Consider the following 18,086-nt stretch of genomic DNA (forward strand, 5'->3'; position numbering starts at 1 on the left):
TGCATATAAGTTGTGTCCTTGTTTCGATTATATGATGTTCTTTTAAATTACACTCTTACATGATTGAGTGATGGATTCCAAGTCTACATCTAAGATTTTTTCCTTTTTTTTTAAATAATGGGATGTTCTGTTTGGTGAACAATCTGCAAACTTTTCTGTCAAATATTGTTTTCTAATGATATGTTGATTTTCCGAGGGCTGTTTTCTAATCGTTTTGAACTAATGACCATTTGGCCTACAAACAGAGATTTCCCCTTCTTTAAATCATAAACTGTTCTTTGCTTATCAAAAGAACAGCATATGAATCAAAGAAGGGTAAATATCTAGAGTGAACGCTAACAGCGTTTACATAACAAATGTAAGCTGCAGTTATGAGTTTTATTCAAGCATATGACCTGTGAATTCCTATCGCGGATAATTTCAGGGAAAATTTGATAAAATGGGCTCATGAGGAACTTGATATTCAAAATGCTTTTCTGATCCACAATACAAAATAATACATGCATTTTTTAAACTGAACAAAATAAGTCAACTTTATTCACAAAATCATAATTTGTGCATAGTTATAAACTATTCGGGTAAATGTCGCATTCGGGTAAGTGTCGCATTCGGGTAAGTGTCGCATTCGGGTAAATGTCGCGTTCGGGTAAATGTCGCATTCGGGTATTTGGCATTCGGGTATATGTTACATTCGGGTAAATGGTTTTCGGGTAAATGTCTTTCGGGTAAATGGTTTTCGGGTAAATGTTATAGAACCTTGGGCGATAGCTTCTATATTCGTCTGTTTTCCACTATAACTCAGTTCAGTTTGAACCAATTGACTTGAAATGTTATACACGGGTAGATACTATACCTATCTATCCACATTCCAAAAGTTGTGTCAATTGGTTCAAATTTGACTGAGTTATAGTGAAAAACAGACGAATATAGAAGCCACCGCCCAAGTGGCGCGATTCCCTAATCTTAAACAGAATTATGGGTTCTAAATGTTAAACTTTAGTTTTTGTTAATAAATAATGAAAAAAAAACGTGCTTTCAGCAGTGATTGGTAAATTTAAACTAGTTTGTGAATTTGATATTATTCACATATTGCAGATGACATATTTTCCCTTTTGTAAGAATCTCCGTGCATTCCAGCCCTGATGAAAAGGTCTTTTTTATTTTCTTTGTCAGTTTATCTCGCCTCCGTTCAGGCAGGCAGACAAGCGTCAGTCTCATTTATTTCTCATCTGTCGTCGACACTGGTCGTGCGTAGGCATCCTCTACTTCTGTGTTTCAAACAGCCATTCTGTTTTCTGTGAGCACACAAAAAATCATCAATTTGGCACCATAGACGCTTCGATTTCACCGCATCCGGCCGGAATGTAAGTAAAACACAACTAATTTACAATTTCATCGAAAAAACTAACGAAATTCTTCGTTTTACAGGCAAGCGGATCAGTTTTCATTCGTCGCCAAAGAGTCCGAAATGCCAGCGGTAGCCACGAAACCCCCGTAGGGTGATGGTACCGCTGGCTTTCGGAAATATGATGACTACTTCTCGTGTAGAACTTTTAAGATTATAATAGTAAAATATTAATTAACGTTTGTGTTTATAATGACCATTTTAAATGTGCTTGTAACGTTAAAACAAATAAAAACTAGAAAATAAACATCAGAACAGTAAAGCAAATGGAGTACAATTTTGTCTATAATCCGAAAAGCATTTTCTCTTAGTAATCCAGTTTTAAAGATGTCCGATGTTTTCTGCTGGGTATACTGATATACCCTCGAATTCTGTATGGTAGGAGCATGAGTTGTGACCAGTCGTCTATTTTGACGATAGTATGTATAATTACATTTTGCAATGGCATTTGATATGAATTGTTTTGTGAATAAATTATAGATTTTTTCTTCAATTAGATCTCATATTATCTAGTTTGGCTAAAATAGAAATCAAAATTATAAATATTGCCAAAACTAACGTAAGGCTTTTATTTTGGTCAGTGCTTCCCTTAATACAAACAAACAAGCATTTGTTTAGTTTCTGCATTTGTCTTCGAAATACAGATTGAAAGATTTCATTTTACATTACCGGTTGTTTTGATATTTCCCCTTAGATTGAGCAAAATCGGTGCCCGTTCCCTAATACATATTATATAAACTTTGTTCACTGCAAGTATCGCCTCTTCAGCTGTTTCTATGCAGAAAAATGCATCTACAGATGTTTTGATGAACGAGCTTTTAGCTAAACGTATTCAGCTTTCCTTGCAGAAATTTGTGCATTTTTTCCATCTTGAATTTTACGTATATTTATGGTAGAAATTTCAAAATTTGATTCTATAGTTGGAACAGAAAATCAGAATCCGTTCAAATTCCGGCGCGGAGCTTAAACTTTCTTCTCTAGTTGAAATATTTATTTCTTTTCATTTTTCCAGAAGTTTATTTAGAAATCATCCAAGGGGTGATTCTAAAATAGCTACAGCATTTTTTTGGGATTCCTCTAAGATTTTTTCTTGAATTCCTTCCGGAGCTCCTACCAAAACTACTCAAGGAGTTCTTTCTACACTTCATCCAAAAGATATCCCGGGAATTCCACTGCAGTTCCTTCCAAATAAAACCTTTAAAAAAATGTCCAAAGTAACAGACATTTTTAAAGGATCTCCAGAAATTTCCGAATCAACTTTTTTTCAAATTTCTGGAGAAGCGATTCGTTGAGAAATTCCATAAAAAAAATGTCGAAAGATATTCTGAAATGTCTCTTTGAGAAATCTCCGGAAGCGCTGCTTTAGAACAGCCGAAAAAATACCTTAAGTATTTTTGTAGGAACTATGTATTTTCCAATGAGTTCCTAAAGTGAATCCCGAATGATCTTTTGCAGGAATTGCCGAGGAATCATTGAACCATTTCGGCAGGGCGTCCATTTTGGGCACTTTTTCGCTATAATTCAGTAAATTTTGAACCAGTTGATATATTTTTTGTTGTTCGTGATGAGATACAGTGTATCAAACAATTGTCCGTACAGCAATTTTTTGGTCAATATAATTTTTCATTCAAATGTTCATAACTTTTTTTACGTCAAGCAAAAACGCTGAAATTTTGACCAACCATAAACCATATATTAGAGATCCATTGGTAAAATTTTGAGCGAGATCGAATAAGTTTTTTGAAAGTTATAGAACTTTTAGTAAAACTTATAAGATTTTTGACCACATTCTCAAAATATTATATCTCAATATGTACTCGATGAAACATTTTCATTTTTTTTCGTGTTACAGCTTATACCAAAGGCTTTCATATGCAGCTTCGTTTGAGGTTTTATAGTCACTACAAAAATTATGAAAAATCTGTATATGTTCAGAGTGTCATCTGGAAATTTATCATATTTTGATCAATCAAAGTGCCAAGTGTTTTCAACTTTTTCAAACTATCTTAATGAAATATTTTCATACAGGACCTACTAAACTACATATGAAGAGTAAGTCCTGTGCATTTTTCGCTCAGTTAATGCACTTTTATTGGTGGAAAATGTTTGGCAGAAAATATGTGCAAAATAAGGTAAATTTTTAAAAATTGTCAACTACATCAGCACATTTTTCATATTTTTTGTAGTGAATACAAAACTTCAAACATGGCTGCATATGAAAGCTTTAGGTATAAGCTGTAACACAGAAAAAAATTAAAAAGTCTCATCGAGTACATATTGAAATATAATGTTTTGAAAATGTGTTCAAAAATCTTATAACTTTTACTAAAAGTTCTATTACTTTCAAAAAACTTGTTCGATCTCGCTCAAAATTTTACCAATAAAGATTTAATACATGGTTTATGTTTGGTCAAAATTTCAGCGTTTTCGATTGACGTATAAAAAAGTTATGAACAGTTGAATGGAAAATTATTTTGACCAAAAAGTTGCTGTACGGACAATTGTTTGATACACTGTATGTATAGTGTCTAGCCGGGTTCAAAAAAATAAGTTAATTGGTTCAAAATGACTGAGTTATAGAGGAAACCGCCCAAAATGTCGGCCACTGCCCAAGTGGCTCAGCACTAGTGTGGCCCACACTTATATGAAAAACAATTTTTCTGAAAAATGCCAAGTCTTACCTCCTGAAACGGTTGTTTTGAACTCCCAGAAGCTACATACAAAATTTGAGCAAAATCGATTAAGACTGAGGGGGCGCTCAATAAGCTTGAAGTTGTATGGGGAAACATGGTCAAATGTATGCAGAAATAGTAAGTTTTCGATTTTTGCCGCTAGATGGCGCTGTAAGCGTTTAATGATAAAACCCTTTCGTATTATTGTAGGTGACTACCAAACAATTTTGCTAAAGACCGCAAAGTGATCCGACATCTGTGCGAAAAGTTATACCGAAGACTACTTTATCAAGATGGCAAGCAACTCTGTTATTTTCTCATACTAACGGCAAGCGTCACCGACGGCACCGCCGCCTGGGGAGCTAAGGTGGTACATTTGTGTAAAAGTGTAATAGTGTATTGGTGCGAGTATGAAAATTTACACACATTATCATGAACAGTGGCACCTTCATCTGGGGTGGCGCTGCTAGCAGTGACTCCCAATTTTCAGCAGAGCTGCAAGTCTTGGTGATAATGTGGTCTTCGGTTATACCCTAGGCAAATGAGCTGAAGTATTGAAATTTCAATATTTATATTATTCCTTTACATGTACTGGAAAACAACCATAATGTCTCGCTTCACCTTACCTAGGGTATAACTTTTTTAACAGGCGTTGTATCATTTTGCGGTCTTCAACAAAGTTGTTTGGTATATAGTAACCTACAATAATATAATCAAACGCATACAGCGCAACCTAGCGGCAAAAGTCGAACACTTGATATTTCTGCATACATTTACATACTTCAACATACTTCAAGCTTGTTGAGCACCCCCTCAGGCTTAATCGATTTTGCTCAAATTTTGAACGTCGCTTCTAGGAGATCAAAACATTCAAGAGGTAATACTTGGCATTTAAAAAAAATGTTTTTTGTATAGGTGTGGGCCACCCTATTCGGTACCCCACGTTGTTTTAATTCCCCAATTAAAAAAATTTATCAATCGATCCGCGAAAAGATTCAGCTGGATGATTTCCGAATGATTTCTTGGGAGAGTTTTCGCAATAATTGCTAGAGAAATGCTCTGAGTAACTCAACACTTGAGTTTGAGAAAATTCTAGAGTAATTTCCGAGAATTTCATGAGCAGCTATAGAAGGAATTTTCAAAATAACATCTGAAAAAACTACCTAAAGAACTCTTGGAGGATTTCCCATTAGAATTTCTGGTGGAATTAGTGTTGTTGAGTTTTTATATATAGGAATTCCAGAATTTTAGAGGAATATGTGTAATCACTTATGGAAGAATTAGATTAACTCATGGAAGGATTTCTGAAGGTGTTTTGTACAAAGGTTCTGAAAAAATATACAAGAATTAATCTGAAGAAGTTCCCGAATCATGATGGAGGAATTTTCGAAAAAAAAATCGCGTGAGGGCTTCTGGAGTAAATGTCGAAGGAAGTTCTAAACAATTTTCCAAATTAATTCTAAAAGAGATTTCTGGAAGAATTGTTGAATTTTGCTTATGTACACTTGGACAGATTCCCGAAGTAGTTTCTGAAGGAACTGCTGAAGGAACTCAAAAAAAAAAAACGCGGAAACGTTTAATGCTGTTCGCTTTGTTTTAAGAATGTACGACACTAGATAACGGACTAGCATACTACCCAGTACCACAGCCGAAAGCTTTTCTGGTTAGCTACGGCGGGAATCGAACCAGCGCTCCTCAGAACGATACGACTAAATGTTTGGTGACAATACACAGCAAATAATTTTGTAATATCCAGGCGCGTAATTTCTGGCGACGTATCTAATTTCTAACGTAATTTAACTCTGTTGCATCGTTTTCCAACATTTATCACACTCACAATGTACACCGCAGTTTGCAACGGAAAGAAAGTGTCAACAAACCCATTTCAGCAGATATCTAGAAGCAATATCATATTTATCATCAATCTTCTAACTCGGTGAAATAGCCGAGAGGTAAGAGATATGCCTCACAATCGACGGATCAGTGTACGAATCCATGCCAATATTTTATTTATATATGATTCATCTATCGATCCGGTTCTAGCGATTGCTAGACCCACTTTCAAGCTGCGGCGGCTAATTTGCTGCGTGGGAAGGATGTAATCTTTACATCACTTTTGTGACGCGACTGATGTGCAGCGAAAATGATGTGATATCACAAGAATTTTTTTGCTGTGTAGGAATCCTGGAGAAATAAAATCCACATTTCTGAATTTGGAGGAACTCTCAGGCATTTTTTGGAGAAATTATTGATGGATTTCTTTAGAAGTAGCAGAAGAAATTCGTGAAGAATTTTTCGATGAAAATCTTTCTAAACTATCCGAAGAATCAGTTGAAGAACTACTTCTAAAGGAATTCCTGGAGCTATTATGGAAAACTTCAAGGAATAACCGTTAGAACTGTCGGAAGAATTTCTGAATGAACTTATGGAGGAATTTCCAAAGCAACTCCTGCTGGAATTCCAGAAGAAGCTCTTAAAGTAATTCTCGATGGAGTTTTTGAGAATATCGAATTACTTCCAAATGAACTCCCAGAAAAATTTTTGCGGAAAAGAAATCGTGAAGAAACTTCAAAATAATTCATGGAGGAGATCTTGATAAAACTTTTGGAGGAATTCTAAAAGAAACCCTTCTCAATAAATTTGAACACACTCACACATGACGTTCAACATCGAATGAATTCCTCTGATATAACACGATTAATAAGTGTAACCGCTGACGAATTTGTGTTATGATAATATATGCTATGCATATTTTAATAAGTTGTGTTATAAACAAGTACAAAACATGCAAAAATGCAAAATTTCAATTGACACCCAGTTGATGTGAAAATGTACCGTAACCCGTTGATGCGTCAAAGTGATACGCTTGGATGTTGTGGTGAATGTTTCCGTCGTCGTCGTTCCTTCGGTGCTGATGGGAGCTCACTTTCCGCTTCATGTTTATGTTTCGACGATGTTGGCCCCTGGTACCAACCGTTCCATTCTCATGGGAATTGTGGATGTACGTATAATCGTTTTACTCCGCTCTCTCTCACGTTTTTGGTTTTTGAGAAAATTCTCATCTATTCTTGTCTGGCGTGCAAGATAAATGGGGGATACATATTGGGATTGTTTAAATATATTTCCATTTCCATAGCCGTAGGGTGAGCGAAACCAGCTCCATTTGATACTATGGAAGTTTTTACACAAACACGCGTTCAACTACTTATTTATTTTGCACTCCAGTCGAGGATTGATAAGGATTTTCCCAAAAAGGTGTGTGAGAGAGTGCGGGGTAAAACTGGCCCTTCAATACACTGATTTCCAGCATCGTATGGCTAACGATACCTTCCTTATCTGAAACTATGGAGATTATTCTAGTGTAAAAAAAAAAAAACATTCGAATCCATTCACTCTGAGCAAAGATATTGAATTTATGCCAATTTTTTCCTATTGTGGCGTTGGGAGTGACTTCGCTAAGTAAATTAATGTCACTCCATTGAAGCTCTCCTGGGATGAACCATAATAATTTTCTCCTATTTTCAGACTACTATTTTCAGGCTGCAAAACGGTGAGTCGATAAGGAGAGCGTCCAACATAGCTCTGGTCCTCACAAGTTCCTACCTCATGCTTCCACGGGTCAAGCGATGACAAAGACCGCCAGTTAAGAGGTGTGTGCTTAGCTGGTAGTGCAGCCTGGGAACTGTTGTCCTTCTGACTTCAGCTAGATTGAGAAGGTACGATCCGAGCGTCTGTTCACCAAAGAGGTGCGGCTCAAACAACGTCTGTTCTGGCATCCAGCGGCTGAGTAAGAAATTCTGCATAACCCATAGCTAGATCCAAGGTGGTAGCCCCATCAGCGTGGTCGTCCCAGTGTTGGTTGGGAACGTTAAACAGAATTGGCACGATGGCCCTCCGGCGAGACAGGAGTGTTGAGTCAACACTGTTGACGTGGGCCCAATAAGCCACCCGTAAAAATCCCCACTGAGAATAACATAGGAGAAGATACGACTCGATACAATCGGCAAAGACCCATGCGACGAAATAAGGACTACGATTGGAAACTTGGAACATGGAATTGCAAGTCACTAGGTTTCGCAGGATGTGACAGGATAATTTACGATGAACTACATCCCCGCAACTTCGACATCGTGGCGTTGCAGGAAAATTGTTGGACTGGACAGAAAGTTTGGAAAAGCGGGCATCGAGTGGCTACCTTCTACCAAAGCTGTGGCACCACCAATGAACTGGGAACAGGATTTATAGTGTTGGGCAAGATGCGACAACGTGTGATCGGGTGGCAGCCGATCAACGCAAGGATGTGCATGTTGAGACGAGTGGAACGATTTTCACGAAGTCCGTTCAGTTGCTTGGTTTCGCTGATGATATTCATATTATAGCTCATAAATTTGGAGACGATGGCGGAAACGTACATCCGACTAAAGAGTGAAGCCAGGCGAATCGGATTAGTCATTAATGTGTCGAAGACAAAGTACATGATGGCAAAGGGCTCCAGGGAGGAATCACCGCGCCCGCCACCCCGAACTTATATCGACGGTGATGGAACCGAGGTGGTTGAAGAATTTGTGTACTTGGGCTCACTGGTGACCGCCGACAACGACACCAGCAGAAAAATTCAGAGGCGCATTGTGGCAGGAAATCGAGTTTACTTTGGACTCCGCAGAACTCTACGATCGAATAAAGTTCGCTGTAACACGAAGTTAGCTATCTACAAAACGCTGTTTAGACCGGTTGTCCTCTATGGGCACGAAACATGGACTCTAGGTACAGAGGACCAACGCGCCCTTGGAGTTCGAACGAAAGGTGTTGCGTACCACCTACGGCGGAGTGCAGATGGAAGACGGGACTTGGAGAAGGCGAATGAACCACGAGCTGCATCAGCTGCTGAGAAAACCAACCATCGTCCATACCGCGAAAACCGGGAGGCTACGGTGGGCGGGTCACGTCATCAGGATGTCGGGTAGCACTTCGACTAAAATGGTTCCCGAGAGTCATCCGACCGGTACAAGAAGACGTGGTGCGCAGCGAGCTAGGTGGGTCGACCAAGTGGAGGACGATCTGCGGACCCTACGCAGAGTGCGGAACTGGAGACAAACAGCCATGAACCGAGTGGAATGAAGACGGCTACTATGTACAGCAGAGGCCACCTAGGCCTTAGCCTGATCGGTAAGGTAAGTAAGTAACCATAGGCATAAGGACAAGGTATTTGGAGTACATTGCTCAAAATTTCTAGAGCACCGTTTTTTAGAACCGTTGAGCGGATTTGGATGAAAATGCATTTCGCTGTTGACAACCACTGAACAATTAGCGTGATGCATTTTCATCCAAATCTGCTGAACGGTTCTAAAAAACGGTGCTCTAGAAACTTTGAGCTATGTACTCCAAATACCTTGTCACGCCATTATTCGCTCTCTGAATCGGTCTCCTCGATTCCACAGAACAGCCTTTAACAGCCTAAAATACAAAAATAAAATAAACAATGATATCTGTAGTTTTTTTAAATGTGAATATGTGAATACTCTCCCTCTACGCATACAAGCTTGACTGGCAATTTTGAATTATCCATTTGGAAATATAGAAAGGAACGATCTCACCATATTTCTGAAGACTAGGTCTTGATTCGGCGGAAGACAGAAGAATTCAAACATCAGATTGCTGGAGCCGCTTCCACTGTCTTTCATGAGGTTTTTTTTTCATTCCTACATAAATCTGCTCAGAACTCACTAATTCACTTGAAACTAAAACCACAGAGAAACAGACGTATCACTTGGCACCAAATGTGCTGAAAATCATCGTCACGAAAACATAATCGCCCAATGTTAATTACGCTATGGTTCGCAAACCTACTGAGTAGATGGCGGTAGTGAGCAAACGTCAAACAGGAGCGAACACGATGCGAGCGCCATGAGCGAGCGATTTGCGAACTACAGAATATTTGAATGATCCGTTAAAAAGGGAAACGATGGGAAGTGAGTAGAGTGGGACGTCTGTTTGTCTGTGCTAAAAACCTCGCATAACCCCAGGAGCATTCGAACCCGCGAACTTACTTTGTTAATCGGTTTAGCATAGGGTCGATAAGTCTTTTGAGTCTTGGTAGACGTATCGTTCAGCTATTTAACGCAAGAAGTGCAAGGATTATGAATTTTCGAGTCCTAATTTAAAATTTTGGTTTGAAAAATACTTGTATGATGAAAGTCATTTTCAACTTCATTTATTTTACAATAAAATTGTTAAAATTAAATGTTTTATATTATTTTGTTTTATATCATTGTTCGCTTACAAACAGCGTGCATGGCTCTTACTGGTAACCCTCGCCGCATTCCGTCAAAACGTCAAAGCCAGCAAGGGGTTCATTTTCTTCGCAGTCAGTTCGCCCCGCAATCGGAACAAGATTTTTTGGTTTTTCTATCTTTCTGTAGATTGTAAAACGTTCACTGAATCCTTCCAAACATTCGCAAATAGTGTAGAATGTGCTCCGCGATCAATGTGAGTGCGAAATGAAACGGAGTCTGAGCGGTTGATGAAAAGTAGTTTAGCACTTTTCTTGGAGACGACAACCGATCGAAGGTGCAGTGCTCGCGCAGCAGTCTTCTATATTATGTTCATTCAGCAGTAGTGTGTGCGGGGTTCTGTTGTCTGCTGAGTCTGCTATCGTATCACACTGTACTGTTCTGTTTGGCCAGACGTGTGTGTAAATAGGAGGAAGCAACGGGACAAAAATGGACATTGCTTTCCCGTGACTAATCCGATGCAGCAGCAGCAGCAGCAACAGCAGAAGTGGACAAAGGTTGCGCTTTCTTGATGTGGCATTAGAACTCGTTGTGATAGGTTGTGATCCGGTAATGCGTTCGGGAATAGTGCGCCTAGATTGAGAGTGCAGTGTAGGTAGTAGGCGGTGGTGTTTGACGAAGGATGTTAGCGTCCAGATCACGTACCCGTCAGTAGACGAAGAAGCAGACGGAAACGACTGACAAGAAGCGAAAGAAAAGAAACAGCAACAAGAAGAATACTACAACCACTTCTGATAAGTTTGTGCATCGCCCGCAACCTGTAGACGGCTGGGGTTGAAAACTGGGTTTAGGTCGTCGGCAAGGGGAAACGCAATAACTATCGGGGTCCGATCTAGTGGCGACAAAGTGCTAGAAAGAAATTAGGCTAGTGCAACCATGAACGGATTAAGGTGAGTGCACTCTCGCAAATGGATAAAGTCCAAGGTGGAATTTGTTTTAAGAATATCATAAACGTCTGTCAGTGCCTACTCATTTAGTTCACGTAGAGCGTGCGGAGGTGGTTTTTGTTATCGATCCACTGTTTCGATTTTGACATGCTTTGTTGAGCTGGCAGGAGGTCAGGTGGATATGTGAAGAAAACCAGATAGAACGGCTGCTTGACTGATATTGTATTCTGCGAAATGGGAATTTGTAGTAATTTGTTCCAAGAATACAACACATGCACACTAGATTATTTTATTTGTACTTTAGTGAAGTCGTTTTCTTAGAAAACCAGACAAGGATTTTTTTTCAATTAAATACAATGCTATTTTCAAGAGATATTTTTTTTTCTCTGTTCGGAACATAAACCACTGCGACCAATATTTGATCTATTGTGGTATATCCCGTGTCATTTGTATAGTGCATGTCGTATTACTTTATCACCATTGAGAAGTTATAAAGTATTCGGTTTTATTACAGTAGTCATTTTCAACTTGATCGCAAGGGAGGATTCTGATTGATAGGTTCCGCTTTGAACACGCTCCTTTTTCAGTCAAAATCGGATCCCCTAACGATAAAGTCAAGAAATGATACCGATATTGACCATGCATCGGAACCCTAGTCCTTACTGTTTCAAACTAGTGAACACCGAATAAAAGATTAGGAATACTAATCCATTTGTCCCTGTTTCAAGCTCTATCTCGGCCACACCTAAAACCGAGACCTATCACTTTTAACAAGGTGTAAAATGTAATAAGGACCAAAGTGTTTTCCTTTGATTACTAAGTTATGCTGTTCCCCTAGTTGGAAGCAGTTAGGACTAGGGTTCGGTTTAGTAGATCTTTCACCGCAACGCAACCCAAAAAGGCGATCTACCCACGCTACGGGCTCCGTTAAAGATCGAGCATATTTTAAACCCCCTCAACCATTCATCCCTCAGCACGGGTCGCCTGACACCTTGGATTGGGGTTACCTGTTTGGTGGACTTTTACCACCGGAACAGGTGGTCCGTAGTGCTATTCTAAGCCGGCAGCTACACGGACAAGAGATATTGTAGCTATCAAGTTTTAAGTCTCAACAATCCGAGGAGAAACTGAGATTATTTAGGATATTTTCTTGGAGATGATGATGATGTGTCTCTATTTACAGTTATAAATTTTGAACATTTATTGCAAGATAATAGACGCTCAAATTGATGATTGGATGCGATGGGAATGCCTATCATACTATTCATAAAAGGGGTGACAACTTTCTGAACTATTGCTGGCGAAGAATCCTTTTATGATGTTTGATTATGAAGCTGTATCAATTTTATTGGACAATTTCGGACACCAATGAAAAATCAAACAGAAAACCCTGCCAAACTTTCTTTTAGTAAACATCATATAGTCTACCTTTTTTTATTTTAGAACATGGGATCTAAAAACAGCCGTGACAACACAATTTTTGTTATTTTGAGTTTTACAACCATAATTGTATTTCCTCAAACTTCGAGAAACACTGTAAAATATTTTCAGGATTTCCTTCAGATGATAAACCATGTATTGAAGCTTAATTGGTAAAATTTTGAGCAAGATCGAATAAGTTTTTTTTTGAAAGTTATAGAACTTTTAGCAAAACTTATAAGATTTTTGAACACATTTTCAAAACATTATATCTTAATATGTACTCGTTGAAACTTTTTATATTTTTTTTGTGTGACAATTAATACCTAAAGCTTTCATATGCAGATTCGTTTGAGGTTTTGTATTCACTACAAAAAATATGAAAAATGTGCTGATGTATTTGACAATGTTTAAAAATTTACCTTATTTTGCACATATTTTCTGCCAAACGTTTTCCACCAATAAAAGTGCATGAACTGAACGAAAGATGGATAGGACCTACTCTTCATATGTAGTTTAGTAGGTCCTGTATGAAAATATTTCATTAAGACAGTTTAAAAAAGTTTAAAACACTTGGCACTTTTATTGATCAAAATATGATAAATTTCCAAATGAATTTTTGAACATATACAGATTTTTCATATTTTTTGTAGTGAATATAAAACCTCAAACGAAGCTGCATATGAAAGCCTTAGGTATAAGCTGTAACGCGATGCGATCGTTATCATGAAGTCGAAATGATAAATTAGTGATTTCATTTACTTTTTGAGCATTCTTGGTGTTTAACTTCCAGATATGCTTATGAATGTATTATTTCGAATCATGAATGCGGCTTACGGGTGCATAAGTGGCAAAAAATGTGATGAATAAAATTTATCATGACTTGTAACATGATCCGATAACGGGTCATCACGCGATAAAGCGTGCATCAGATGCTTTAATTGTTCTGTGATACGAGCACGGTGTGAGGCGTCGGTATCATGCTACTGCAAGAACAAGGCTATCTTGGATTATTCGTATCCTGTATCATTTATCGCTTGAAGTGATTTTCTGCCATCCTTTTACGTAATATTTGAATGAACCCTATATACCGAAGTTTGAACAAATTCAGATCATCTGCCTTAGACACGAAACACCTTCCTTAATTGGACACGTCATTCAAGGTGATTCAGCATGGCATCCAGCTATCCAACAGCATTCTGACAGTGTGCCCATTGAGTTCTCGTCGCCATAAACTATTGTGTAGTTAGAGGTAAACTCAACTTGATAGTTTGGTGGTTGAAATTAAAATGCATTTATTTGTTAGTGTCAACTGCTCCAACAAAACTGCTGGATGAGTCTCATGAGGAAAACGAGCATTCCCAGAAAGAAGTTACCAATTCCCAAAGTTCTAAATCCTCAAATTGAACTCCTAGCGATTTTCAGATGCAGCTCCTGCAGGATTCCCAGGAAGAGCTCCTGAAGGACTCTCAGACACAATTCCTGGTGGATTACGAGAAGGATCTATTGGAGGAAACGTAGTAAGAAATCGTCCAAAAATCCAATAGACGATTTTGGAGAGAATCCAGCGTAAAGCTCTTAAAATAATTCAAGATCGAAGTTCCACAAGGTACTTCTGCACGTATACCAAGAGGAAGGAACTTCTGGAGAAATTCTACGATAAGTTCCAGATGGATTTCCTGGAAAAAAGAAATCTGAAGAATTCACCAAAAAAAAACTCAGGCAGAGTTTTTGTTTTATATCCTTCAAATGAAGAATAATACAGAAGTTAACAAGTTCATGGCTTGTGCAGTATCTGCCGTGTGGTCCAATGACCACCAGTGTTTGAATGTCTATTAGGTATACGTTAGGTACCTAGGTGCAATTAGAACGCTGCTACCAGATAGCAGACATTACAATCCTCCGGAAGCTTCTACCTGTAGCTAGACTCTACACTCAGAAGGATTTTTTGGAGGAATATCGAAAGGAATTCACGGAGCGATTTAAAAAAAAATAATCTTGAAACAACTTCTGGGGGAATAACTTTGATGAATCTCAAAAGCAACTCTTGGAGAAATTTCAAGTGGATTTCTTGAATAAAATTCACAATGAGTTCCTTAATGAATTTCGAATCTTAGTGAAATTCCTGGAGCAATCCCCGTCGAAACATCAGAAAGAATTTGAAAAGAGACATCTGGGTTAGAAGGAACTGCTGGAGAAATCCCAGGAGTCAGAAGTTGTGTCTTCTGAAAGAATTTCAAACTGACATTCTAAAGCAAATCTTGAGAGGACACCTGCAAGAGAATCTTGAAACAAAAAATCAAAATCTCATGGATATTTTCCGATGCAGTTCATTATTTGTTATGTATTCCATCCAGGTATTCTCGCCAGTTGAACTTCGGCGGCTACTAAACACCAGGCATAAAAGCTAAACACTTTTGAGTGTTAGTATGTTATTTGAAAAGACTACCTTTCAATATTTCAAAGATTTTTTTTTCTGCAATTTAAACAAAGCATTTTCCCTGGGCTTGGATTATATCTTCCAGGAAGCTTTGAATTCAGGCATGTGGCCGATGTGCTTTGCAGTAATGATTGGAATAGCTGAATGTATAATCAATGGCAAACAATTCTGTAAAAATCAGATCTTCAATTCATCTGGTATAGTTATACTGATCATGCTGCTGCATAGTACATCGAACATTTGTCGAAGTCATTTATGTGCCGGGAAAATATAATTCCAAGTTGGTGAGAATATTACAAACTGAGGGAGGATAATAGGCCCAGTCAGACCCCTGAATGGGCAATGTGGGTTAGTGTATGGGAATGCCATTGAAGGTTTGTAATATTCTCCGAGGCTTTCGAAATCCAACAGGGCGCGTCCCCGGGTTGCGGATAGGGGGAAAAGGGAGATTTTTCGCATTTGTACTGTAATCAGCCAATGTGATATTATCTTCTATGGTGTTGTAGTGCGAATAAATGATCTCATTCTATGGGAATTCGAACCTTATAATGTATTGCAGCGCTTATCAACTTCAATTTTCTAAGCTTGACAAGGTTTTGAAGACAAACATGTGATGAGAGAATTGCCTAATAGGAAAGTCACATCAGCAAAGCTTTTACATATGCAAATGCTATCCATGGGGTCATGTCTAGCATTTAATATGTATGGCAATGACTGGTTCTTATCTAGCAGGGGTACTACAAGACCACGCGGACAATTCGATTAAAGGCTTAATTGAGGATAATATATTTTCCAGAACTGAAGGGACATTTTTCCGGGGTGACTGACGAGTCGGAGAGGGTAGAAGTTTCCGTTTGTTATAATTGACAAAATAAACAATCGGGCGTTTTTCTTTCTATGACTTGCTTGGCATTTTGTGGATTATTGTTTTTTGGTTTTGAAAGGTATGCGATTCACTATTGAGCCTTAAAATTATTTTGCATCTGAATAGCATTGATATTGTCAAGTCTGTACCAACACCCTAATCCCACACCAAAATACCCTTTTCCTATCCCATGGCGTTTATGTGGTCAGCAAAGACTATTCAGCCATTACCCCTCCTTATCATCGGCTTTGGACTGACTTGCGCTCTCATTGCCCCACCAAATGCTGCAAAATGAAAATGAAAAATGAAATTAAACAAAGCATTTTCTCCCACATTTTCCAAACAGTTTCGGCGAGCTGTGCTGCCTGTTTTGCTGCCCACCGTTCCCGGGCAGGATAGCGGCAAAGCTGGCATTCCTCCCGCCGGACCCCACGTACAATTTGACGCCGATCGACGAGAGTAAGGCCAAGTATCTGCTTAGTTTCAACGAACGAGCCGAGTGGCCCTACTCGGAACGGGAAAAAGAAAATGTCGAAGGATTTTTCACACGGACATCCCGAGGAAATAAGCTGTCCTGCATCTACGTGCGGTGTTCTTCGAATGCCAAGTACACGGTGCTGTTCTCGCACGGCAATGCCGTCGATCTGGGCCAGATGAGCAGCTTCTACCTGGGGCTGGGACTGCGAATCAACTGCAATATATTTAGCTACGATTACTCCGGATACGGTATGAGTACCGGAAAGCCTTCGGAGAAGAATCTTTACGCGGACATTGACGCAGCGTGGCATTCGCTGCGCACCCGCTTCGGGGTGAGCCCGGAGAATATTATATTGTATGGACAGAGCATCGGAACGGTGCCGACGGTGGATCTGGCAGCACGGTACGAAGTGGGAGCGGTCATTTTGCATTCTCCGTTGATGTCCGGTATGAGGGTAGCGTTTCCCAACACGAAACGAACGTGGTTCTTCGATGTGTTTCCAAGGTAAGGCTGCGATGTTAGGTTGGGATTAACGAGGGATTAATGATATATCGGTATCTGTTTATTTTCAGCATCGATAAGGTATCGAAAATTGGATCGCCGGTACTAGTTATTCATGGCACTGAGGACGAAGTGATAGACTTTTCCCACGGGCTGAGCATTTACGAGAAGTGTCCGAAGGCAGTTGAACCCCTTTGGGTAGAGGTAAGTTCTTATCGATGATCTGTGGAACGTGAAAATATGGCGCAAGATTATGAAGAATGTTAGAGTATATCCACAGTCAAACAGATGTATCACTCAGTGCAAATTGCGATTAAATTCATCATCATGAAAATATTATACGCTGACTAGGTTGCGGTAGTAAACGTCACACAAGTGCAAAAATGATGCGAGCATTTGAATCATCCAATCGTTAAACAAATGAACAACGACAAGGAAATAGAGTATAACGTCCGTATGACTGGTATACCTAGTCCTAGTCCTAATACTTTGAAAGGTTTTCGAACATGAGTTTATAATGTAGATTTTTAAAGTACTTCAACCGAAATGTTTTTATGGATTCCTTACAAGTTTTTCGGTGATTGTAAACAAAAAACTAAACATGGAAAAGAAGGTTTCAGTTATTCCAATAATTCGTTTCTTTATGGACCAAAAGACCTGAGCCATCAAAAAAGAGGATGAATTGTTTCCCATGTAGTATTTTCTTCAAAGCAGGGACTGCCTCCGTAATTTAAGATTCAAATACACCAAATAATTGAGATTCAGACCCAAACACGTGTTAGTATTTTTCCTTATTTACTGATAGTCCACTATTTGGGCATCATAACTTCCATAAACTGGTACAAGATAGTATTTTTGGAGTTCTTTTAATTGTTTTTTCTGTTTCTCTCAGGGAGCTGGTCACAATGACGTCGAGCTGTACAACCAGTATCTGGACCGTCTGAAGAAATTCATCTCGGTCGAGCTCAATAACTGACAATTAAAGAACGCCCCTGGTCAACCACCGCCTTCATCTACAGCGGCCGCAGCCGCAGCAGCAGCGACACCATCATCGTCATCAAATACTGGCACCAAAAGTCCGAAACGACCAATTGGGGCCAAAGCTAGTACTGCCGAATCGAAAAAGGCC

At 39.0% G+C, this 18,086-nt stretch overlaps 1 protein-coding gene and 1 long non-coding RNA gene across 2 annotated transcripts; both read left to right on the plus strand.

The window, feature by feature from the left end:
* The first annotated feature begins 1,033 nt into the window (after positions 1 to 1,033).
* Positions 1,034 to 1,672, plus strand: LOC109409086 (uncharacterized). Its single transcript, XR_002129913.4, has 3 exons — positions 1,034 to 1,048; positions 1,174 to 1,364; positions 1,429 to 1,672. It is a non-coding gene; the product is annotated as an uncharacterized LOC109409086 (long non-coding RNA).
* An 8,726-nt stretch (positions 1,673 to 10,398) lies between these two features.
* LOC115253987 (alpha/beta hydrolase domain-containing protein 17B) lies at positions 10,399 to 18,066 on the plus strand. Its single transcript, XM_062847042.1, has 4 exons — positions 10,399 to 11,257; positions 16,325 to 16,960; positions 17,029 to 17,161; positions 17,850 to 18,066. The coding sequence occupies exons 1-4, from the start codon at positions 11,244 to 11,246 to the stop codon at positions 17,931 to 17,933; spliced, it is 867 nt and encodes a 288-aa protein (XP_062703026.1). The 5' UTR covers positions 10,399 to 11,243; the 3' UTR covers positions 17,934 to 18,066.
* The last annotated feature ends 20 nt before the right edge of the window (positions 18,067 to 18,086 follow it).

This window comes from Aedes albopictus, chromosome 1, assembly GCF_035046485.1.
Source record: "Aedes albopictus strain Foshan chromosome 1, AalbF5, whole genome shotgun sequence".
Classification (NCBI taxonomy): Eukaryota; Metazoa; Arthropoda; class Insecta; order Diptera; family Culicidae; genus Aedes; species Aedes albopictus.